The 23,347-nt window shown below is 54.2% G+C and overlaps 1 protein-coding gene across 4 annotated transcripts in view; it reads right to left on the reverse strand.

The window, feature by feature from the left end:
* AKNA (AT-hook transcription factor) overlaps positions 1-23,347 on the reverse strand; it is a 55,042-nt gene that overhangs the window by 8,059 nt on the left and 23,636 nt on the right. For all 4 annotated transcript variants that reach the window (XM_042913978.1, XM_042913976.1, XM_042913977.1 and 1 more), the window contains 14 exons: positions 19,086-19,242; positions 18,241-18,383; positions 15,425-15,484; positions 13,268-13,395; positions 12,582-12,789; positions 10,651-10,805; positions 10,363-10,557; positions 9,287-9,536; positions 8,188-8,294; positions 7,299-7,510; positions 5,160-5,316; positions 1,729-1,905; positions 1,051-1,166; positions 263-409 (listed from right to left, as the gene is read on the reverse strand). In XM_042913978.1, coding sequence (XP_042769912.1) covers positions 263-409; positions 1,051-1,166; positions 1,729-1,905; positions 5,160-5,316; positions 7,299-7,510; positions 8,188-8,294; positions 9,287-9,536; positions 10,363-10,557; positions 10,651-10,805; positions 12,582-12,789; positions 13,268-13,395; positions 15,425-15,484; positions 18,241-18,383; positions 19,086-19,242 — 2,212 coding nt within the window. The remainder of the gene's footprint in view (positions 1-262; positions 410-1,050; positions 1,167-1,728; positions 1,906-5,159; positions 5,317-7,298; positions 7,511-8,187; positions 8,295-9,286; positions 9,537-10,362; positions 10,558-10,650; positions 10,806-12,581; positions 12,790-13,267; positions 13,396-15,424; positions 15,485-18,240; positions 18,384-19,085; positions 19,243-23,347) is intronic.

Raw genomic sequence — 23,347 nt, forward strand, 5'->3', positions numbered from 1 at the left:
GTGTTTCATAAACCTCTTTATGACTGACCGGCTAACGGGCCTTCCCCAGAAGCAAGCGTGGGCTCTCACGCAGGGGAGGCATCAGAAACTGCTGGATGAACGAACGAACAAACGAACACGCCAAGGTTCAGAGAGGCGGTACGCCCTGGTGCCTCCCGTATCACGGAATTGGCCGAAAATGACGTCAACAGCCCATGGTGAAATGGGGAAGGCATCATGACAGAGGAGTCCTCCCTGGGGGCTGGGCCACCCCCCGGCCCACCTGTGTACTGGCCCCGGAAGGTGACCCTGTCTGGCCTCTTGGTGCCGCCCGCTCTTTTCATTCCATCCCGAGCTGCCTGCGCACTGTCCTCAGAGGTCCGGCTCTTCTCAGAGAACAGCTGGGGGGAGGTGGGCTCGGATCCGGAACCTGAGGTGGAAAAAGAGGAGCGTCAAAGGGGGTGGGGGGCCCACACGGCTCAGGGAGTGGGCGGATGAGAAGTTCAGGCTCTGGGGCGGAGCGTGGGTTTTAATCCTTGGTAATATCAGCCGACACACGTGGAAAGCTGACCTCGTGCTAAGCGCTGGTCTAGACCGGCCGCGTCCGCGGTACGCGCACCCTCGCGGCCATCCCAGGAGGCCGGTCCTATTACTGCTGCACAATTAGCTGTCCCTCTAACCACACAGAGCAGGTAAACAACCTGACCAAGGTCGCCTGGCTGGGAAGGGGTGAGGTGGGCTGAGCCCTTCTCCTCCTCCTCCAGGCGATTCTCCTTGCACTTTCGGGCTTTGGTGTCTACACCTGCAGAGTGCGGGTAATGTGACCCACCTTGCTGTGAAGACTGACGTCAGATACACACGACGCCCTGACAGAAACCCTGGCACGTCGTAGGCGCATGACATACAGTGGCCGACACTGGAAGCGGTCTTCAGGGCCCTGCCGCGCCAAAACGGACGCACAAAACCTCCTCCAAGTTTCTTCCCAGGCTGTGGCGCTGGTCCCTGGCCACTGAGCTAACCCGCCCAGAAATCTGCAGCTCCAGCAGTCAGGGCGGGCAGGTGGTCACTTACTCGGGGACAGCTGGGGCACCTCCCGAGGCACCGAGGAAGACCTGGCTCGCCGCCTTCCTGCGGGGTCAGCTTGTTCTGCACCTGCAGGCTCACCAGACAGTCTCTCTGTGGATTTGCTAGCAAAGAGGAGACACAGATGATGTCGCTGGAGGAGGTTTGATGCGGCCCTTAAAGATGGTCGGCAAGAAAGCCAACCCAGGGAAAGGCTTATAGCAGAGGAGGAAAGCAGGAAAGTCAAAACCAAAGACTCTGGGAGTCAGACCCCCAGAAAGCGGCTCTGAGCCTCCCTGACCCTCAGTTTCCCCATCTGTCAAGTGGGGATAATGACAGCAATTACCTCAGAGGGTTATGGGAAGGATTAGTGAGACGATGTCCGTAAAAACCTGAACCGCGGTGCCCTCCCATAGAAACACTTGGAAACACCCAGCTGATGTTAGAAGTCATCCTAAAGTGAATCGCTAAGGGGTGAGCGGGCGGACATCCTGGGAATATTTAGCTCTTCACTTGGGTGATGAGTTCAGGTTACGCAGTAGCTATTATTTTATGCATCAAATGTTACATAGGAAAAAGGTGTAAGAGTCGGAGAGGGGTGTGAGTTCACACGTCTGGAGAGACCCAGGGGCAGCCAAGTCTGCCACGCCACTGGGGCACAAGGGCAGGCGTTCTGGGGTCACCCACCTGCCATAGTGGGAGCCCCAGGCGGCTGAGGAATCCGTTGGCCGGGCCCGGGCCCGGGCAGGGCGGTTGAAGGTGGAGGCCGGGCACACCAGGCTGCCCTGGGGTGGCTGATGCAGGCTGTCCTCCAGCCTCAGGCGGAGCAGAGACACCTCCTCTTGTAGCTCTCGGATGGCCTGGCTGGGGTGGGGGGAGGGGACAGAAACAAAGAGCGGATGTGCAAGGTGCGGAGCCCCAGCCACCCGCACGCACAGCGCCGCCTGGATGCCCAGGTCTCGTCCCTTTGCGCCAGGCACGGACCCAACTCTGCTGCCCGCGGATTCTGGAACTTCCTTGTGTGTCCACTTTTCTTGCTGCCCATCTCGACACCTCTGAGTTCGTAGCCCTGCACGTTGGGTGCACAGAGCAGAACTTTGAGGGTTATCTCGCCTAACAGGCAGGGTCTCTGAGTAGCTGTTCTGAACACCGGACACTCACTGTGGGGTGGAAGACGCAGAATAAAAAGGGCACGAGCTGAAGGTCCACTTTAAAATCTGAATTCTGACCCCCTTGGGCTGCGCCCCCTTCTTCTACCTCTGTCTCTAGAAACGGTAAACTGACAGTCCAGGTCTGGTTTCTTCCCCTCCCTTATTATTCAGCCCATCCTTCCTGGCTCCCCCTAAACATTTTCTACGTGGTCCAAGCCCTGTCCTTCTGCAGTAGCAGAGGATGCTTGTCTGTCTGTCTCCCCAACCAGACAGTGGGCAGGCCTCCCCCCCTCACAATCCCTGAGAACCTCACACCTCACAGATGCTCACGGAATGTTCCTGAACTGGACTCAAGGCCCCAAGAGGGGGCAGAGTGAAGGTGTGTGCAAGCAGAGAGGACAAGGGGACATCACGGTGCTTCCTATCACCGCCTATGAGCAGGCTCCAAGGGCAGGGCCCTACCTGCAAGGCTGCTTGTCATCCCTGGGGAGCCCCCAAATATAGCCCAGCCTCTTACAGGCGAGGTATCTCAATGAGCCCCCAGCTTCTATGGAGTAAGTCCTGTCTGCATTGCTCTCCATCCAGCCCCTGAATGTCCAGAGTCTCATTCTGAAGCATCACGGCATCGTGTCGCTGGCATTACAGCAACGATCCTCCCCCACAACCCCGACAACCCCATACACGAACCCCCTACACACGGGGCGTCAGAGTCTGGGCTCGGCATGGCCCAGGCTGGTGCAGGCTCTTCATCTACTCCTGGGCGGGGCTCCCCTCAGGGTGACTTCTCGCTTGGTGGCCCGGACTTGTGGGTGAATGTCTCTGGACGCCACATCCAGCTCTCGGAGTGTGCCAGAGGGAGCGGAGACCTCTCTGGTTACGCCCCGGCACCGTGTGCGTCCAGGGCAGCCGGGTCTCCTGGCAACCCCACCGGGAGACGTTTGTTAGGGTCTCCAAGGCAAAGCGTGAGCATGCTGTCGGCAGGACGGCGGGAGCTCGCGTCACCAGTTAACCCCCACGTGCACAACTGGGAGGCAACACCACCTCCGTGTCCCAGGCCGAAGGCGGCTGAGTGAGGGCCTGAGACTTGGAAAACCCACTTGGGTGTCTCTTGTCCTCTCTGCTTCCATCACGATCTCAGTCTTCCTGACTTACGTTTTTAGTGGCTGAGGGCCAGCTGGCACTCAAAAAGCCCATCTTTTCCCGCAAACGTTTCCCCTCCCAAGTTCCCCATCTCTGTATCAGCATCCAACTGGCTGGCCGGCCAGAAGTCTGAGTCATTCGAGACCCTTCTCCCTCCCTGAACACCCCCCAAAAGTTAACCAGCTCCCGGGTCCTGTGGGCCCAATGCCCAGACCCAGGTCCTGTGAGTCTCTTCTCCAATGTACCCCCCCTTCCCTCCGACTGGCCCCATCCTGTCTGTCCTGGGTGAGGCAGCCCTCCTGGCAGTCTTCCTGCCTCGCCTTGTTCTCACCCTGCTAGTGGCCAGAGAGCTCTTTCTAAAATGTGAACCCGACCTCAGTACTCCCCTGTTTAAAATTTTTTTTTTTTCAACGTTTTTTATTTATTTTTGGGACAGAGAGAGACAGAGCATGAACGGGGGAGGGGCAGAGAGAGAGGGAGACACAGAATCGGAAACAGGCTCCAGGCTCCGAGCCATCAGCCCAGAGCCTGACGCGGGGCTCGAACTCACGGACCGCGAGATCGTGACCTGGCTGAAGTCGGACGCTTAACCGACTGCGCCACCCAGGCGCCCCAGTACTCCCCTGTTTAAACTCCCCTTCATCCGCCCTCAGCTGTGTCTGTATGCATTCACGAATCTTCAGTGAATCATTTCTCTGAGCAGAGCCAGCATCCAGATGTCTAACTATGGTGTTCGAGGCCCTCCAAGACCTCGAACCCTGTGTCTCCTGGTCTACCTCTCCACTGCTCAACCCCCACCGCCACATTCACACCTCGGGATCCAGCTGAAACGAACCTTTGGCCCTGCAAAGGTGACGGGAGCTCTCTCACCTCCAGGCCTTTGCACCTGCTGTTTTCCCTGGTGGGAACACTGTTCCGTCTCTCTTCCTTCAAGTCTCAGCTGAGATACCACTTCCTCCCAGAAGCCCTCCCTGAAGCTTCTCACTGGGCCAGATGTCCCTTCTCTGTGTTCCCACAGTCCTTGGAGCCTCTGCCACCACTGTACTCCTACTGGGGAGTGTGACCATCGGCTTCTTCATTCATCCTACAAGACGGTGAGCCTTACCAGGCCAAGGATGGTCTTGTCCACTATTGTGTTACCAGGACCTAGCATATCATTGACAAGTAAGCCTGGAATTCCTATGCTGGTGTCATCGGAGACAGCAGGAGTACACACACTAAGTCAGGCCTGGAAGCTGAGTACCAGCCCCGGACCCGCCTTTGCACATAGCGACAGTCCCGTGATGGCACAGGCCAGGAGGCCCCTGATGCATTCCTGCAAAGCAGCCTTTCCTGTGCACGTGGGGACAGATACCCCAACCCGACAAAGGCATGTGATTGATTACTGGCCAAAAGCAACTCAAAGGAGAGGGAAGAGGGCTCATGGGCTACTTTCCCATTTCTGTTCAACCAAGCAAGGAACAACTTTCTTAGCAGAGCAACTGTTCATTGAACAATTGTATGAACAGAGCAACTGTTCATACAATGAAAGCGTCCACTGCTGAAAATACATCCCTGGGAAGCGCAGACCTGTCTTGGGAGAGAAATGCTGGGGGGTGGGGAGTGAGGTCTCAGCACCAAAAAGGTGAGCCTCCCGGTCGTTCCCCACTGGCTGGACAGGCGTCCTCAAAGTCCACATCCGTGAGGCCCCACGGAGTGGCCCTGAGCCCAGAAACAGGCCACTGGGGTCCATCGGGCCCCAGCACAGCCACCACTGGATGCGATGGCTGAGCTAGCCCCCGCCTCCCTCGGGCATCGCTCTCCCGTCTCTGTGATGGCCCGACTTACTCTCGCCCTGTCCTGGTGAGGAGGAGGGTGTGGGTGCTCTCCGCCGGTCCACGGGGCAGAGTGGCAGAAGCCGAGGTCGGGGGTGGGCGGATTGTCGTGCTGCGGGCGAGCTGCTCAGAAATTGGCTGTCGCCCCTCCGACTCTGAGCCAGGCACCGCTAAGGAGGCAGAGAGAGACCAAGGTGAGTTCGCCTGGAGAGGATCCCTGAAGTGTGCATGTCCAGGAGCAGAAGGATACGGGCAGAAAGGCAGTGCCGGCTGAGGTCATAATTGAAGTTCTCAAAGAGGTCACTGGCCCACTGACCTCAGAGCCAGAAGATGTGGTTCTTGCTGGGAGCTTGGCCGTGCAAAGCTGGGCCTGCAGAGTTGTTCCTACCTAGATTCCCCCCCCACCGCCCCCCATCCACCATTTCAGCACCGCGTCGGAGTCTGCAGGCACCTCCCCCGTGAAGAGCTCATTGCTCCTTCACATGGACACCACCCCCCCCACCCCGCCCAGCCTCGGCCGCGCATCACCACGTTCTGGGACTGGCTCCAGAGCCCCCCACCTCCCACTAAGATTATCGTCACGGCTTTGCCTCTGTGCATTTTTCTGGGGAGAGTGTTCAAAACTTTAGCCTTTCAAAGGGATGGGTGGCCACGGGTTAAAAACCACTGACCTGGCCCACACGTTAAAAGCAAGGTGCCCCCGAGGGGCGCCTGGGTGGCTCAGTCGGTTAAGTGGCCGACTTCGGCCCAGGTCATGATCTCACAGTCCGTGAGTTCGAGCCCCGCGTCGGGCTCTGTGCTGACAGCTCAGAGCAGCCTGGAACCCGTTTCAGATTCTGTGTCTCCCTCTTTCTCTGCCCCTCCCCTGTTCATGCTCTGTCTCTCTCTGTCTCAAAAATAAATAAACGTTAAAAAAAAAATTAAAAAAAAAAAAAACCAAGGTGCCCTCGGAACCCTACTCAATAATACAGAAAGGAACAGACTGTCAATATAGGGAACAACCCAGATGAACTGCCAGAGATATAGGGAGTGAAGAAGCCAATTCCAAGTGCATACATATGATCCCATTTATAGAATGTTCTTGGAATGACAAAATCAGGGCGACGGCGGCCACGTGAGAGACCATCAGGAGTTCAGAAGGCAGCGGACGTGAGGTGTCCATTAAGGGGCGACATGCCATTAATCTGCACCATGGCTTTGCAGGATGTTCTCATTGGGGGAAACTGGCTGAAGGGTACATAGGATCTCCCTGGATTATATATCACTACAACATGTGAATCCATAACTAACTGAACTTTTAATTAAGGTTTAACTTTCCAAGTTTTAAATGATAAGCCTTGGAAAGAGGCAAAGCCAGTCTGAGGTGTAGAAGCCAGTGCAGGGGTCACTTTGAGAGGGTGGGAATGACTGGAAGGAGCTTAGGAGAGCGTCTGAGGTCCTGATTGTGCTGAGTTTCTTGGTCTGTGTTCATTTTGTGGGAAATCCATCAATTTACGTTCTTTCCTGTATGTTTATTTCACTAAAAAGTTCACATGCATTTTTTAAAGGTAAAAAAGTGAAATCACAGAATGCATAGACGTGGGAAGTGTTCATGACAGCGCTTGGGGGGGGAAAAAGAGTTATGAAGCGCTCACATATAATATGATCCCATGTTTGCTTTAAGTGCATCTGAATAAACATGTACACATTGGTATAGAAAACAATTCACAGGTTTGACGCCAAAATGTAGCAGTGATGGTTCGGGGCATATTTTTTTCTCTCTTCCCTTCTGTCTACCCTATCTGTAGTTGCAAATTTTCCCACAGTGAACCCGCATGATATTTTGTATCCTAAAACGTAATGTAGGGGCGCCTGGGTGGCTCAGGCGGTTAAGCGTCCGACTTCAGCTCAGGTCATGACCTCACGGTCCGTGAGTTCGAGCCCCACGTTGGGCTCTGTGCTGACAGCTCAGAGCCTGGAGCCTGTTTCGGATTCTGTGTCTCCCTCTCTCTCTGACCCTCCCCTATTCATGCTCTGTCTCTCTCTGTCTCAAAAATAAATAAACGAAAAAAAAAAAAAGGTAATGTAACACAAGGTTTTCGTTGCTTTGATTTTTCAATAGGTGCCATCCAGCTACTCCCAGGTTCTGGCCAACAGAGATACACCCACTCACCCATCTCGGCCACCAGTGCCCGCTCTCGGCGGAAACTGGGTGCCCTCTGCCGCAGAGGACTGTCCCGGCCGGAGGGTCGCCTCTGGGCTCGGCTCCTGGGTGTGCTGGGCTCCACGGATCTTCTGGGGACTGGAGGACCCCTGGTCTGGGGATGGGAAACTGCGTCCCGGGGCTCAGATGCAGTGAAGGGCTGGGCCAATGTTCCTGCAGTGCTGAGGGACCGTGGCGGGAGAGACATGTTGAGATCGCCCTGGCCTCCGAGCCCCTCCACGTTCTAAGCCAATGAGCTCCTGACCTCTGGGACTTGGCACCCGGGGCAGTACGGTGTTTCTGAGGATGTGCCCCTGTTACACGTGCATTTGTGTATCGAGCCGTCCACCTGCCTACCCGCAGGGGCGAAATTATAAAGCTCAATTTAATTTTTAGAAAATATACAGAGAAACGGAATTTCTAATCCTTTTTTCCCATGTAGCCACAGGGAGCAAGGCAGGCCTCCTGGAGGTGGCGGGGGGGGGGGGACTACCCCCAGCTTTGGAGGCTGTTGCTCTATATGGTGGCTCATCGCTCCACCCCTCACCGAGTGCCCTCCTCCACCCCTGCTTTGGGGTTCTAGCCCAGTCTCTTCTCAGGGAGTCGCCCTGATTGCCCTTTACCCTTGTCTTCTGCTCCCCTCCCGCTACCCACTCCGTAGATCTTCATTTACCATTCAGTCATTCGTTTGCTTAACAGATACTTATTCCCCAGTCTGTCGCTGGTTGGTTGAGTGGGGGATGAGGTGAGGGCTCTGAGAATGCCCAGGTCATCAGCCCCTGTTCTAGGCTCACGGCACTTATTCCCAGGTTACCCCTCTGCACACAAAGCCGATGGGGAAGGCGGGGTCCCGGAGTACCTGATGTGGGAGAACCGGTGCTCTGGCGTTTGGGTGAGGGGCGACACTCTACTGGTTTCTGAGCCCACGAAACCACTGTCTGTCTCCGGGGATGCCATCCAGGACTCCTGAAAGAGGCAGTGTCCCTTTAAGTCTGAGGAGTGTGCCTAAGGCACACTGGGAAGGTCTTCCCGATCCTGGCCTGGACCTCACATTCCAGAAGCTCACAGGCCTGGAGGCTGGCCCAGCTCCTGGCGGCCAGGCCTGCGGTGTGAGAGTCCTCAGGCACTCGGGACCAGCACCAGGCCAACAGCAGGGACTCTCCATGTCCCGGGAGGACCCTGAACAAGTCCTGCTTCCCTGAGGAGTTGGGGAGGCCCTGGGGAGAGACACTGTAGCAGATTTCCGGAGCTGAGGAAGGAGGGGAGGAGAGGGAGAAAGCCATCTCACTGTGGGGATGGGATTCACATTTACCACATGTCTTCCAGCTTGGGCCTGGAATGCCATGGTCCTGTCTGACGGCAGAAAAGCCCGGGCCCAACGAATCGGGAAAATAAAATTCATCAAATGTGCACACCTCCTCAACACTGGGTCTAATGAAAGGTGCAAAGAACACAAACAGGCGACCCAGGTGCCTGCCCTCAATGAGTTCGTGGTCTAGTGCAGATTGCTTACTACAGGCTCATCAGGACTACAGGTGTGTGTGTGTGTGTGTGTGTGTGTGTGTGTCCACATGCATATATATGCATTATTCTAGGGGAGGCTCCATTGCATAAGTCACATTTCCATAGTGATCTGTGACTCCTGCAATAGTTTAAAAATTGCTACTCTAATGTCACAAACAGGCCATGGAATCAAGGACTATCCCCCCATCTGTGCTAAGCAGGCTCAAAGAAATACAGACAATGGGCCATAAGCTTTCAGAGGACAAGAGGTCCTGGCAGGGGGGCAGGGGTACGGGGAGCTACAGCAGAGAGGCAGCACCGGGCATAAGCCCTGAAAGTTGGGGCAGAATTGTGCCTGGGAGAGATTAGGAACAGCAGGCATTCTGGAAGGGTGTGAGCAAAGGCCCGGGGGCAGAAATCCCCAGGAGATCCACGCTCCATGCACAGATGCTTACCTCTAAGTGGGGCCCACCAGCTTGGCGCAGAGACTTCTGTGGAAGGTGCTCAGAGAGGCCGCTTCCCTCTAAGCTGGTCAGACTGCTCTGGTGGGATGCCAAAGGCTTGGTGCCCCGAGGGTGAGGTGGCCTGCTGGGGCCCGGAGGAGGAGCTGCCTCGACTTTGTCCAGGTCCTGGAGGTAGCCATCTCTGGCCACGGATGCATGGAAGCCTGCTGGCTTTACAGACACCATCTGCTCCACAGTCTCCCTGGCAGCGGGGAGGGGCAAAGCACGTCTGAGCCCTGCCATGGGCTGGGCAGCCCTGTCCTGGGAGCCAAGCAGTCTGGGCGCAAGCTCTGGGGTCAGACACCCCTGGCTGCCCACCCTGTGTTTTGTCACCGTTGAGCTGTGTGGCCTCGGGCAAGATTCCTCCCCTCTCTGAACTTCACTTTTCTCCTATATAAAATGGGGAGGGCCCACAAAACCTACCCAATGCACTACAGCAGAAATAGTGCGGAAACAAACGAGCTATCATTTCCCAGGCGTCAGGAATCTGCACACTATCTTCCCCATTTCAGCCATTTCATTAACTTCAATCTACTCAAAAGGCTCATGTCATCATTATAAATGGAAGAGCAGTCAGTATTCTGTGTTACAAATAGAAACTAACTTTGGAAATAGACACAAGACCCAAGAACACATTATTGTTACATTCTAGGCAGATCCTCTTGTCTGCTAAAGGCTCTGGGCCTGAGGTCTGCTCGCTTGTTCTTTTTAAAGGACAATCAGGAGAGGCAGTGAAGACATAATGGCACGGGAACTTTCTCCTGGAGGGACTTGGAAGGTCTGAGGCTGAAGAGGACAGTGACGTTATCTCACGCTGCATCTGGCCTGCCAAAAACCATGTCCCGCCCCACCCCAGATCCCTTCCGGTGCTATCCACAGTGTATAGTCCACACTGGGGAGAGACGTAGGTCACAGGCCAGGAAAGCCACTTCTAAGCTGTAACGAGCCGTCGAGCTCAGTAGGATAATCACCACCCCTGTGGTTTCAGAGCTTGTCTGGGGACAGGTAGGGGAGGCTCAGTGACATACTTGAGGGGGGTCCTGTGACTTCTTTCAGCCGGTGCTGGGAGCTGCCTTACGGGCATCCCGGTGGCCTCTGATTTTCTTGGAGGTGGAGCTGGTCCGTCAACTTCTACCGAATGCCCTTGCCCGTCCTTGTCCTCATCCTCGTCCTCGCCCTCCTCCGGCTTCATGGCTTCTGGGACGGTCTTCACGCTGAGGTACCTGAGGAACACAGAGGAGCATGACTCTGCCCGGCAGGGCCAGCCAAGATCCAGTCACTGGGCCGGACACCCCGGCCTCACCCCTGCTACTCACCGCTCCAGGAGGCCGTGGAAATCCTGCTCCACCGGCAGCTCCTTATGCCTGGGTGGGGCCGGGAGGCCCAGCGGCCCGTCCTCCGTCTCACTGCTGGCGGTGCTCAGCTCCACGTTCATATGCGATGGGCAGGGGCCGATGCTGGCGGCGTGAGGCTGGGCCAGAAAGGCGGAGGGGCAGAGATTCAGCAGGTAGCCAAACACCACTTCCTAGGGGCCTACCTTTCACCAGGCTCATGCGGGGCACTGAAGACTTAACAGGATAGACTCGCTGACTCTATCATCCTTTCCTGCGCGTGCAGAACGCAGGGACTGGATCGCGCGACCTTCGATACTGGCTGCCATGAACGGAACACCTGCCACATGCCAGACACTGACCAGGCACGACTGCACAATAGTCCCTCCAGTACCTACGGCTTTTACAACCCATTTTACAGACAGGAAACCAAGGCTCAGATGACTTGCCCAGACTTACAACAGAAGCGAGGGGCAGAGCAGAGACTTGAAGCCAGATTTCCTGCCAGAGGCACCTCTCCTGACCTGCTCCTGCTGGGTATGGACACCCAGCCCCCAAAACACCTTCATTGTGGGAGCACGGGAGCCCCTCATGATGACGCACTTGGGTTTGCACCCGTGAGCGCGTGAGGTAGCACCTGGGGGGGCTTTCCACAGTGTGAGAGTTTCCCCTACATCACTGGGCCACCAAGACCTCCGTCGTCATGGCTATCTTACCAGCGCCCAGCCCTCCGTCGGCCCCCGCCTCACCTACCATGCTGGTCCTTTCTCCTGCTCCAGGCCCTAATAGACATGCCTTCGCAGCACAGGGAGCAAGGCACAGAAGACCCCACTACTGTCACCTGTGTGGCCGCTATGTGACCGCTATCCACTCACTCTGCTCAATTATGCAAAGCAAACCGTGATCGTCTCTCTTGGGGCTGTGATTTGGGCTAGAGAGACTTCTACAAAGTCCTTTCTGTGCAAGGCCCTTGTCTAGGGTCTCCTGACCTGTGCACAGTCCCCAACTCCATCTAGTGCTACAAGCAGGATGCTGGAGGCCACCCCCATTCCCCTTCCTCTCACCACCACTGCAAGGCCAGGCAAATGTGCCTTCTACACCTGTCTCAGGTCCACGCACATCTCTCTATCTGCCCTTCCCTTCTCCCACCTACCTGCCGATCCTCTTTTAATACCCCCTGCTGAAAACCCAGAAGAGTTTAAGGCCAAACCCTTGATGTGACCCACAAGCCCCTACATCATGGAGCCCCCGCCTTCCTCTCCAGCCACAGCTCTGACAATTGCCCCCTCACCTTCCATACTCTAACCACAGGGCCTTTGCACCGGCTGTTTCCCCTGGTGCATGGCTTCTGCTCTTCTGCGTGTAGTAATTCCCACTCATCCTCAGATCTCATTAAAACTTTTCTTACTCAAGGAAAGTTTCTCGGGGCCTCTAAACTCAGTCATGTTGCCCTGTTACTCTCCTAGAGCCCCGTAATTCTCCTTCAGACCCCTGAGCAAAATAGAATTAGTTCAACAAGACAAGCAACTCCATGAGTATTAAAACCACCTACTTTTTTTTAAGTTTATTTATTTATTTGGAGAGAGAGAGAGAGAGAGAGAGAGAGAGAATTCCAAGCAGGTTCCACACTGTCAGTGCAGAGCCCGACATAGGGCTTGATCTCATGAACCCAACATGGGGCCCGATTTCACGAACCATGAGATCATGACCTGAGCCAAAATCCAGAGTCGGATGCTTAACCAGCTGAGCCACCCAGGCACCCCCCACCTATTTTTGTTGGTCGGTTTCCCACTGAATTCCCACCACGTGTCTCGGGTGCTGGCATATGGTGCCTACTTCACAAGTATGTAGTGAAGAAGTCGATTAATGAAGAAGAGAAGGAAGGAAAGGTCCGGTATGGCTGGGCAAAGAGGTACCTGAGGGCAGAGGGTCTGGGTGGCGGGTGTGGGGGCTTGTCCCGAAGGAGAAGGCAGGTGCACTGGCTGGCGTGGAGAAGGCGTGGCTGGGGGGCTGTCTGGAGTGGAGTCTGACCCGGCTCGCTCAGGCTCAGGCTGGGTGTGGTCCATGCGGTCCTTCAGCTCTTCCAGGCGGATACCCAGCTGGAATATCTCCTCCTCTAGCACTCTGGGGAGACATCAGCACCTGCACCTGTTACAGCAGCCACAGCAGGCAGGTCTGGGAGGCCGTGCTTCTGAGCGGAACTTCCAGAGAATGCCCATGGACGGTCCAGTTAATGTCCCGGTTTGGATTACGTGGAGAACTCGGAAAAACAAGGTGAAAGGGGACTCCACTGGGAACAGGTGGCCTTTGCCTGAGCCCCCCTCTGCGACCAACAGGCTGTGGGGCCTGGAGTAAATGCCTTCCCCTCTGGCCTCACTTCTCTGCTCTCTGATGAGCAGTTTGAGGTCTCATCTCCAAGGTCACGTCTCATGGCAATGAGTCCAAAAGGACACACACTTCAGCCTTCAGGTGTACCCGCATCTGGATATGCTGCTAATTGGGGTAGGATTTCTCCCTGTTCCTGTAGCACATGAATTATGAGGACAAAGTGTGCCCCTCCCGGTGACTGAGGGAACCAGAGGCCTCCCTCCCCAGCACGTACCTGCCAGGATCAAATTTGCCGGGCGTCCCCTGGGGGCCGGCCAGCTGCTGGGCCGGCTGTTGCTCCCTGCAGGCCTTCAGGTACTCCTCCTCCAGGGCCGCGTGGGCGGCCTTTAGCCGCTGGAAGCCCTGAAACCAGACCAGGCCAGGAGGACCTGAGTGTGCAGCCCCCGTGGGCTCTGTCCTTGCAGATACAGTGGATGAGGTAGCTCACGGTGGGGTGGGGCAGGAGACCCATCCTCTGGGCCCCTAAGTCCCTAGAAGGCTGGGGTGAGGACTCCCTAAAACCTGCCTGCCCCCGTCTAGCTCTCTGCCATCAGACTGGCAAGGCCGAGGCACGGCTTAGAGCCTTGGCACCGGCTCCAGAGAGCACTAGTGTTTCCTGGATAGACCTACACGTACCCCAATGTTCCATGATGGTTGCAGGCCAAATACGCCATCACTACGTCCCCCTGTGGGCCCAGTACTTGAGCGACCACGGATCCTCATTCTTATTTTCCAAACTGTGGATCTGGGAACAGTAGTCACTCTTTTCCCAGGTGCTTATGGACTGTCATGATAGATGACCATCACTATCACACTGTTGCTAACAACAGCTAAAATTTACTGAGCACTGAGGTTCTACGCTAAAGCAGTTGGCATTAGTCACTGAATTTCCAACATAGTCCTAAGGACAGGGGTAGTTTATCACCTTCATTTAAAGAGGAGAAACTGAGCCACAGAAGGTTATTTAAGTTGGTGAAGGTCACACAGTGAGGGAGCAAGTTGTAGGCAGGATTTGAACCCGGGTCCTCCAGCTCCAGAGCTCGTGGGCCTAACAGTGATGTTAAGCGTCCACAGCAAAGGTGGTGACAGCTAACAGATGGTTAAAACTCAGGAAGAAGGGTCATTTCCCCTGGCTTGTGATCATCCCCATCCCATTCATTCTATGCTGACAGCAGACTGAGTTCAAGGACAACCTAGAATCTAGTCCCCGGGCAGGCTTGATCTTCCAACAGCTCTTGACCTCCTAGATGTGGGGGAAGTACGACAGAGGGGAAGAAAAAGAAGCGTTCCGTTTTTCAAGGTCCTTGCTCATGCACTCAGTGAGATAATACAACACACATCACATATTTTGCAATTGGAAAATGGATGATGCCTATATGATAACATAGTAATTAGTAACACAGTAATGACGTAGTAAAAATATAGCATTTTGTACAAACCAGGTGTGTTGTATTTGCCCCTCTCCACCCCTCTTCAGCTCCCCTCCCCACCCTGCTCTGTGCCTCCAGCATCAGCGGGGCTCCACATCTGCTGGCTTCCCAGGGGGGTCTTGCCTAGTGGGAGGCATCTGTAAGAGGTCAAAGGGCGGGAGGAGAGAGACCTGGCAGGGAAGAGCTGTGGGCAGCTGCCGGTCCCCAGGCTGCCCTGTTCCTTGTCGCATCCCCTGACGCTGCCCACGGCCCCGCTCACAGCCCCTTCATTGACCCCACGCTCCCAGCTTTCAGAGCTCTACCTGCTCCTTTCCCGGGGTCCTGCTGATGCAGCAGAAATCTCGATTTTATATACGACTATAGTTGTCCAGAAACACCAAAATCCAAGAGGAAATAAGCCCATAATGGTTAGATTAGGGCTCCCCTCCCCTTTCCCCCTTGGTTTTCAGATACTGGGTAATCGCTTTTACAAGAAAAGAAAATTTTTGAAAGGGCAAGTCTCTTCTGGTGGCTGAGAGGGAGCCAGATGGGTGGGAGGCGGTGCAGGCCAGGGATTACCACCGCGGACTCGGGAATCAGACAGACCTGGGTCTGGGCTCCGCTGCCTACCAGCCGCGTGGCCTTCAAGTCGCCTGTCTCGGCTTCCCCCGCTCCATTCCAGTTAAATGCGGGCGATGACTGTAACCACCTTATTGGCGTTCTATGATAAAACGCAATCATGTGCATCGAAGGCGTGCCACAGTGCCTCTGGCACACCACCACCACCGCTTAATCAGTGGTAATACTGTGATATACTGATCCTTGTCATGGCAAGCTAAGCCGGGGCTGTCTGCTGTGAAAGGAGACGGTGTGTCTGAGATTCTCTGGCCTGTGTTGCGGCGGACGGGACTTCAGAGACTCCACTTTGGGGGACAGAGCAGGTGTCTGGAAGCTCCAAGGGCATCTCCTGAAGTAGACGGTACCTTGAGTTGGTCCTGGGGCGTCAGCCGTCCTGCCTGCATCAGCCCTGCGAAGGATTCCACCTGGACATCGGGAGGGGAAGGAAACCCACTCTAGTTAATCCGGACCCTGGAAGGTGAGGCCTGCAGCCCCCATGCTTAGCCACATTCGCGCTGTGGCACCAGAAACTGGGTCCCGCCTCAGGATGTGGGTTTTCTGCCAAGCACGGAAAGGCGGATGCCAGAAACTGTCTCCACCACTGGCTCTGGTCACGGCTGCCTTTGGAAAAATCAAAGTGGAGCCTCCCAGAATTTATCAATAGCAAAGCACGCTCACTCATGGGCATGAAGGTCTATGACACAGGATGTTTACTGCAGCATAATTGCGGGGGCAACAGAAACGATCGAAAAGCCTATCTGTGGAGTAGTACGCAGCCATCAAGAAGAGGAAAGGGTATGTGTGTGTGCTCACGTATAAACTAAGACCTACTTTTCAGTGTCAAATTGAGGTATAGCCCAGTCTTTATAATAAGCTACCATCTGTATAAAATAGAGAGAGAGAGAGAAAAAAGGAAAAATATAAATACATTTGCTTATATATTATAAACTACCTCTAGAAGGATGCAAGAAACTGAAATATTAATTGCTTCTGGGGCAGAGACCTGGGTGGTGGTGGGGACAGGGATGGGAGGAAGCATTTCTACTCTATGGACCTTCTGAACTCTGAACAGAGTGAATTCATCGCCTTCCCAGAAATAAACACTCAACTTCAGGATATTAAAAAAGTCAAGGTACAGCATAGCATACATACTTGTGTGACCATTTCTAAGAACACATGTGTGTGTGTTGAACCCTTTTGCATGAAACAGAAGGGCAAGTATGGGAAAAAAGACTTTTCACTGAATATGCCCTTTATGCTATGTGAGGTTATTACCATGTACAGCTAATTACCTTTACAAAAAACTTTTTTTAACAAAGAAAAAAAGACAAAGGATGGTTTGGGGCTTTCTAGGATTTCTAGGAAAGCTCTAGATTAGTGCCAAAATGTAATATAGAAATTTATATAAATTATACATAATTTATATAACATAGAAAATAGAAACATAATGCAAGCTACATATGCAATTTAAGATTTTCTTTTTTTTAATTAAAAAAAATTTTTTTATCTTAGAGAGTGAGAGAATCTTAAGCAGGCTCCACGCTCCACACGGACCCCAACCCAGGGCTCGATCCCACAACCCTGGGATCACGACCCAAGCCAAGATCAAGATTCGGACGTTCAACCGACTGAGCCACCCCGGCATCCCTGCAATTTAAAATGTTCTAAAACATAGAATAAAATTCTAAAAAAATTATGTCAAATGTAAAAATGTAAAAAAGAAACAGGTGAATTCATTTTAATAATGTATTTTATGAACCTAAAATATCATTTTGACATGGAATCCATGTAAACAATTCTTGAGATATTTTATATTCTTTTGTCACATGAAGTCTTTGAAACCCACTGTGCGTTTTACCCTCACAGAACACCTCAGTTTGGACTGGTCACATGTCAAGTACTGACCAGCCACATGGGTCTGTGGCTCCTGGATCAAACAGCACAGCCCTAGGTGATCAGGGGTCAGCTGGTGCCCCAGCTCCTGCTCGGTGTGATGACCTTGCCTTTGCTTTACAACACACAGGACACGAAGAAACATCTCTCCAGGTATGGAATGAGGAGGGTGGTGATAAAGCAGGAGAAAGGACTCGTTCAGGTTACTATGATGGATGAGCTTGAGGAAGCCAGACACAAAAGGACGAAGATTATATACATCTATTTATAGAAAATGTCCAGAAAAGGCACACCCAAGGAGACAGAAAGTAAATGAGCAGCCTCCAGGGGCTGGGGGGAAGTGGAATGGGGGAACTGCTTAATGGATAGGAGCTTCTCACTGGGTGATGAAAAAGATTGATCGTGGTGATAGCTGCATGACTGTGAATATAGTAAAACCCACTGAAGCATTAACTTTAAAGGAGTAAATTGTATGACATGTGAATTATATCTCAACAAAACTGTTACCAAAAAAAAAGGAAAAAAGAGGATGCTTGGTATTTCTCCGAAGGAATGTGTTTGATGGCCATGATAATATATGTAACTACTGCATTTCCCTTTTCACACTGACAACTAGGAAGCTCAAAACCAAACATGAACCTGGTAAAGCGTTCAGGGTCCAACAGGACATTTTGTTTATTCACTTTACACTAAGTTCAGTCTATTTTTTTCTACCCTTACTTCCCCTTTGCCCCATTTTCCTCACTTCTGTTTTCAGAATGTGGTTGTCATGCATGTATTTTCTAAGCTGCTTTAAAGCACATCTGGCATAAGGCCAAGTGTGCAGTTAAAAATAGAGCTACAAACAATTCACAGTTATTTGGACTGTTTGGTGAAAGCATAAAGGCCCTTTGAGAAGGGACTGAGAATTTATTTCTGTAATGAAACGCACTAAGAAAGTGGGATGGTTTATCCCAAACCGGAAGAGGTAGAGTTGAGATTCTCTTATCCTTCCAGAATCCTGGAGGAGCGGTGAGTCTCCCCTAGGGGTGAACCAGGAGACACTTTCAAGCCCAACTTGAGGGAGTTTGATGGGACACAGTGCCAAAAAAAGGGAGTTAAAGCCAGTACTGAGTGACAAGGAGGAGGCTGTAAACCACGTGGCCTCTAAACCAGGAGGGAGAGGCCCACATTTTCGAGATGGCCGAGTTACCTCCAGCAAGGGAATGACAAGGAGCCTTGCAGAGAGGTTCTTACTCAAGCAGACACTGCTTTCTCAGGTGAGTTATGTCTCCCTCGTTCCCCTCACCTTGGCCAGGAACAGGCTGGCCTGAGAAGCCAACTCCTGGGTCCGCTCTGCTGACGGCTGGTCCCGGGCGATGCCCGGGTTCTCCGGAAGCCACTCTGGGGCAGACGAGGAGGGGCTCAGGTCTCTTTGAGCTGGTGGCCACCCTGGAACACACAACCACTGAACGCTGGGGCCAAGGGACCAACGCTGAACCTCAAAACCACACCCTCACCCTCCATCATCAAGCTACAACTGTCATATCGAGATCACACTGTCTTTACATGGGCCCCAGGAAGTGGGCTGGGCAGGGTAGCCCAGGTGCAGGAGAGAACGAGGTCTGGATCTGCCCCAGATCACACAGCTGGGGCCAAGTCAGGCCTCTGGTTTCCCAGTCAGTAGCTCAGGCTCTAACTCAGAAGGACTCGAGTTCAAATCCCTACCCCACCCCCTTCTGCTTGTAGCGGCGTGGCCTTCAGCAAGTCCTCGGCCCTCCGTGCCTCGGTTGCCCTAACTGTCAGCGGGGTTGATGTGGGGATTAGGTGGGATCCTGCACGGCAAGGCTTGGCACAGAGCCGGGCCCCCACATGGGCTCCACAGTGACATCAGTGTTCTTTGTTACTCACTGGGCCCAAGATCCCCCAGCTGCTAGATGCAGAGCTAGGGCCCCTCCCGACTGCTCTGGCTCTAGGAAAGATACATGGTTTCCACATCTCCATTCCACCTCTTCAAGTCAGACGTCCCAGACAAGGGCCTCACCTCCCTCCCTCCCCTGACCTGAAGCCAGTGCCACCCTAAAGCCAACCAAGCCCCCCCAGAGCAGAATCACAGGCAGAAGGCCCTCCAGTCACATTTCCTCTCTGACTCACCGGAGGCCCCAGAGGCCTGTGGGGCTTCGGCAGGGCCCGACCACCGCTCCACAGACTGGGGCTGTGGGATGGTGAAGGACAAGACCTTGGTCCCCCGGGGCACCGTCCCTGTGTGGATGCTGTGGCTGGGCTGGGGCGGGTCCGAGTACAGGTTCACCTGTCAGGGAGGGGAAGGCATGAGCACAGCCAAGTCAGGGTTGGGGCAAAGTCCCCGTAAGGCCTCACCTTCATTCACACCATCGCTCAGGCACTCAACAAACATGTCTTGTAGTAATAAATACTATATTTGAGTGGAGCCCTTGGGTGGGGGCCAAACAATGGGCCAAGGATGTGCGTGCCCTTTCACGCCCTCTTTAGGCAGTCCTGATGGGGAGGCAGGATAGGGACTATCATCCCCATTTTACAGAAGAGGAAACTGAGGCTCTGGGTAAGTCATTCACTCAAAATCTCCAGCTATAAATCCTTGGACTGAGACTAGGATCCTACTTTGAACCTAAAGTCTATGGTTTTCCATATTAATAATTTTAAATACTACTTGTTATAATAATTGACAATGTGACCACAATTATAACTAATACAGTACTTCCAGCAAGTATAACTATAACCATATAATAACATATTAGTAATAAAACATTTTCAATAGTGATTATCACATTGATAATAACAGCGATGAATGGTGGTCTGAATGAAGGCGTCAGCCAACGAGTGAACAAACGAACCTCTAGCAGTAGCAGGCCCCCCTCATCCGAGGATGGATTTCAAACGGTAAACAGCCTCACGTGTGAGAGAGAAGTCTGGAATCAGACCGACGGCCGGGAAAGGCCACGTGAAGCACGAAATTAGAGGAGACCCGTGTATGGTGGTCAGTGCAGAGGCGGGCAAGCCGTGGTCTGTTTTTTTCAATAGTGTCTTAGTGGGCACAGCTATGCTTGTTTACGTATTACTACGGTTGCTTTCGTGCTACAACGGCAGGGTTGAGTCACCACCGCCGAGGCTCTACGGCCCCCAAAGCTGAAAACCTTCACTAGCGGGCTTCACTGCTGCTCCCTTTTGAGTCCCAGAATGGGTGATTTCTTGGTGCACAAAATGCGTGCCTGGTAAACAGCAGCCACCGTCCTCCTATTCATCATCAGCATCTTTGTTGCTACGACCATCGACCATCGTTACACACCACCATCACCACCACCATCATCACCTCCGTCATCATCACATTTATCACCGTCATCATCACCACTGTCATTTTTACTGCCATCATGGAGGCAGCTCCCTGGAAAAGCTACTCCCCTGTGGTGCCTCAGTGCCCCCAGCTGGTCAGGCAGCCTATCTCACTGCTCCCTGCTGCCCCAAGGTCAGGAGTGCAGAGTTTAGGGTATGCCTGATAGAGGGAGCGCCCTAGCCCCCAAGCAGGCAGCCTGTCCCTGCTTAAGCTGCTCTTCACGTCCTGGCTGTGGCAGAGAAATCTACTCCAAAGTGAGGGACAATGGCCCAGCATGGCCTGGCCCCCCTTGCCTCCCCCTCCTTCAGACCCAGCCTCTGATGAGAACAAAGCTGGATTTTAATAATCCTCTGGGCCATCTGCTCAGACCCGCCTGTGGGGGCTTGCCCACCAGCACCCCTTTCCTCCCATGGTGACCCAAATCTGGGGAAGACCCAGCCCTCCTGCATGCTCCCTGTGCCCCACCCTCCTCCTCCCCCAGCCACAGGCCCAGCCCACCAAGGCCCAACCTGGGGAACTACAGGAACATGCCTGCTGTTCCAGTAGAGGGGCCAAAAGCCCTTGTAGAGGCCTTGGAAGGGGGAGCTGGAGATAAGTGTGGGTAATTTGAAGCTGTTCAGGCCCCTCCCTCTTGGGATCTGTCTCCCGACAGGCCAGCACCCACCCCAGCCCTCCAGGGTGCCCCTTTTAAGCCAGGGTATCCCATGGAGCTCCCTGAGGCTAGATTAGCTCCCTCAGGGGGGTTAATCAGTGAACAGAAGACCAGGGAGTGTGGGAAATGCGGGGTTAAATAACTGACTAGTCTTTGCACAGATGGGTTTCTCACAGCCTTTAAAATGCTAATGGGCTTTATGAATGGGGTGAGGAGGGGGGGAGTAGAGAGAATAGGCAATGTTTCCCCCAACTCCTCTGAAGACTAACCCTGATGCCCCCCACCCCCACCTCCACCAGGGGCTTCTGGACCAACTAGTGGTCATCAGAAACACACATTTTAGGAAAGGCAGTTTTATGTCACCCCCCCGCCTTCCCCTGATTCTGTCTGGGGTGGTTTCTGGTCTCCTCAGCCCCTCCAGATCCCCCTGCAGCTGAGCCCAGGGACAGCAGCTGGGGGGAGGTGACTGCAGGGCAGCAAATCGGTGACATCACCATCAACTCTGGCCCTAAGCTGGGGGAGAGAACAGAGTCTGGCAGTGATTCCCGAGCAGCCCCGGCTCCCTGCCCCCACCCCCGAGTCCAGATCCAGGGGTGCCCTCGGCCCAGGCCTTGAGACTCCGTCAGCCCTCCCCAGCTGCAGAACCCACCATTACCTAGTCTGGTTCTGCTACAGAAGGTGGGGTTAATAGTGGGCTTTGAAGACAGACTGCTGGGCTCAAGCCCCAGCTCTGGCACCTACTTGCTAAGTGACAGGCACATTTCTTACCTTCTCTGTGCCTCAGTCTCCCCAGTAAACACAGTATTTACCCAGTATTTACCCAGTTTCCTGGGTAAACACCCAGGACAGTGGTCAGCAGACATCACCATCACTATTGCTCTTACTACTGTGACACCATCATTCTGCCTTGCCCATGTGCCTTTGCCACACACCCGGTGCCACAGCCCAGGTCCCGCTCACCCAGGCGTGGGGAAAAGAGTGCCCGCTCTGGAGTCAGGCACACATACGTTTAATCCCCAGCTGTTAATCCCTTACCAGCTGCAGGGTGCTGAGTGAACCACTCGGCCTGGCTGTGCCTCGGTTTCCTCTCGTGAAGGATTTCATATGAGGTGACCCTGGCAGTGTACGTAGCCTGGGGCCTGGCACCTTTAACAGCTCAGTAAATGCCAGCCCCCTTCCCTGGGTGCCCACCCATTGCTGCCCACATGCTGTTGGGCTGGCCTGGGTGTCCTCAGGGCAATGTCCCCAGCCTGGCTCCCTCCCACGTGGGCCCACCCCCTCCCCCTTGGGCTCTGAGCAGACAGAGTAGGGGGCTCAGCAGGACCCCGGGGAGTCCACTCCCACCAGCTCAGTCTGAGGGAACAGTGTTACTGCCTCCATGAACTGGTCTCCCTGGCAAGGGCTCTGAACAGGAAGCCGTTCTGGGGTCTCCTGAGTCTTCAGGGTAGAGTCCTCAGAGCTGGGGACAGGGTGAAAGGGCCAGCTGGGAGCTGTGCTCCCCCAGGCCCTGTGGGACCGTGGCGTCCCCTCCCCATCAGGCTCCGGGATGGGGAGCCCTGCCTGTGCTGCTCCCCCAGGGCAGCTGTGAGATTGGGGGACCGGGAGAGAATCATCCTGCTTCCGGCATCCAGATGACCTGTGCTCGCCCTTCTCTTGCAGGGAACCCCCAAACTAAGGAGTCATTTTTCTAGAAAGCCAAGTGAGAGTGGGTGGGCAGGTACCGAACACAATCCCCAGCCTCTCCCACCTCCCCTCCTATGCTCCTCTCACACACGAGACAGGTCTGGGTCATTAGCCAGGACGAGGCGACTGCCTGTGGGGAGACCTTGGGTCCCCACCGCGTCGGGGGAGTACCCAGGGCAGGAACTTCACCACAGCTGTGCTCCCACAGTGTCCACCCCTGCCCGTGCCTGCACCGGGCATGGCTCACCTGGGCACCCCATAAACACCTTCAGATTAATATTAGTCCAAATAAGAATAGTCTCCATCTCTTAGAAGTGTTTGCCAGGCCCTGGTACGTGCTTTCCGGATACTGACTCATTCTCCTAAGTGAGTAAAGGACGAAGCAAGAAGGGGAGGGAGGGGATGCTCCAAGGCTCTGCCCTGACCTTGAACTTTGGCCACCTCTGCCCCTCCTAGGGACCCAACTCCCAATTTGTTAGATGGCCGAGCAGAGGGTCTGGACCTAATGGCCAGTTCCTTTCTCCTTGGAGCTTCTAGGAGTCTGCAGTCATGCGGGCAGGGCTCCCCCGGGAAGGACGCCTCCCCAAACCCACCTGCAGCCTCCCCAAGGCCCCCGCCCTTCCACCGGACTCTGGGTCCGTAGTTCAGACGGCTAGAAGGAGCCTTAAGACATTGGGGGGAAGCCACTGACTCCCAGGAGGAAGGTCTGTG

The sequence above is a fragment of the Panthera leo genome, chromosome D4 (assembly GCF_018350215.1).
Source record: "Panthera leo isolate Ple1 chromosome D4, P.leo_Ple1_pat1.1, whole genome shotgun sequence".
NCBI classification, from domain to species: Eukaryota; Metazoa; Chordata; class Mammalia; order Carnivora; family Felidae; genus Panthera; species Panthera leo.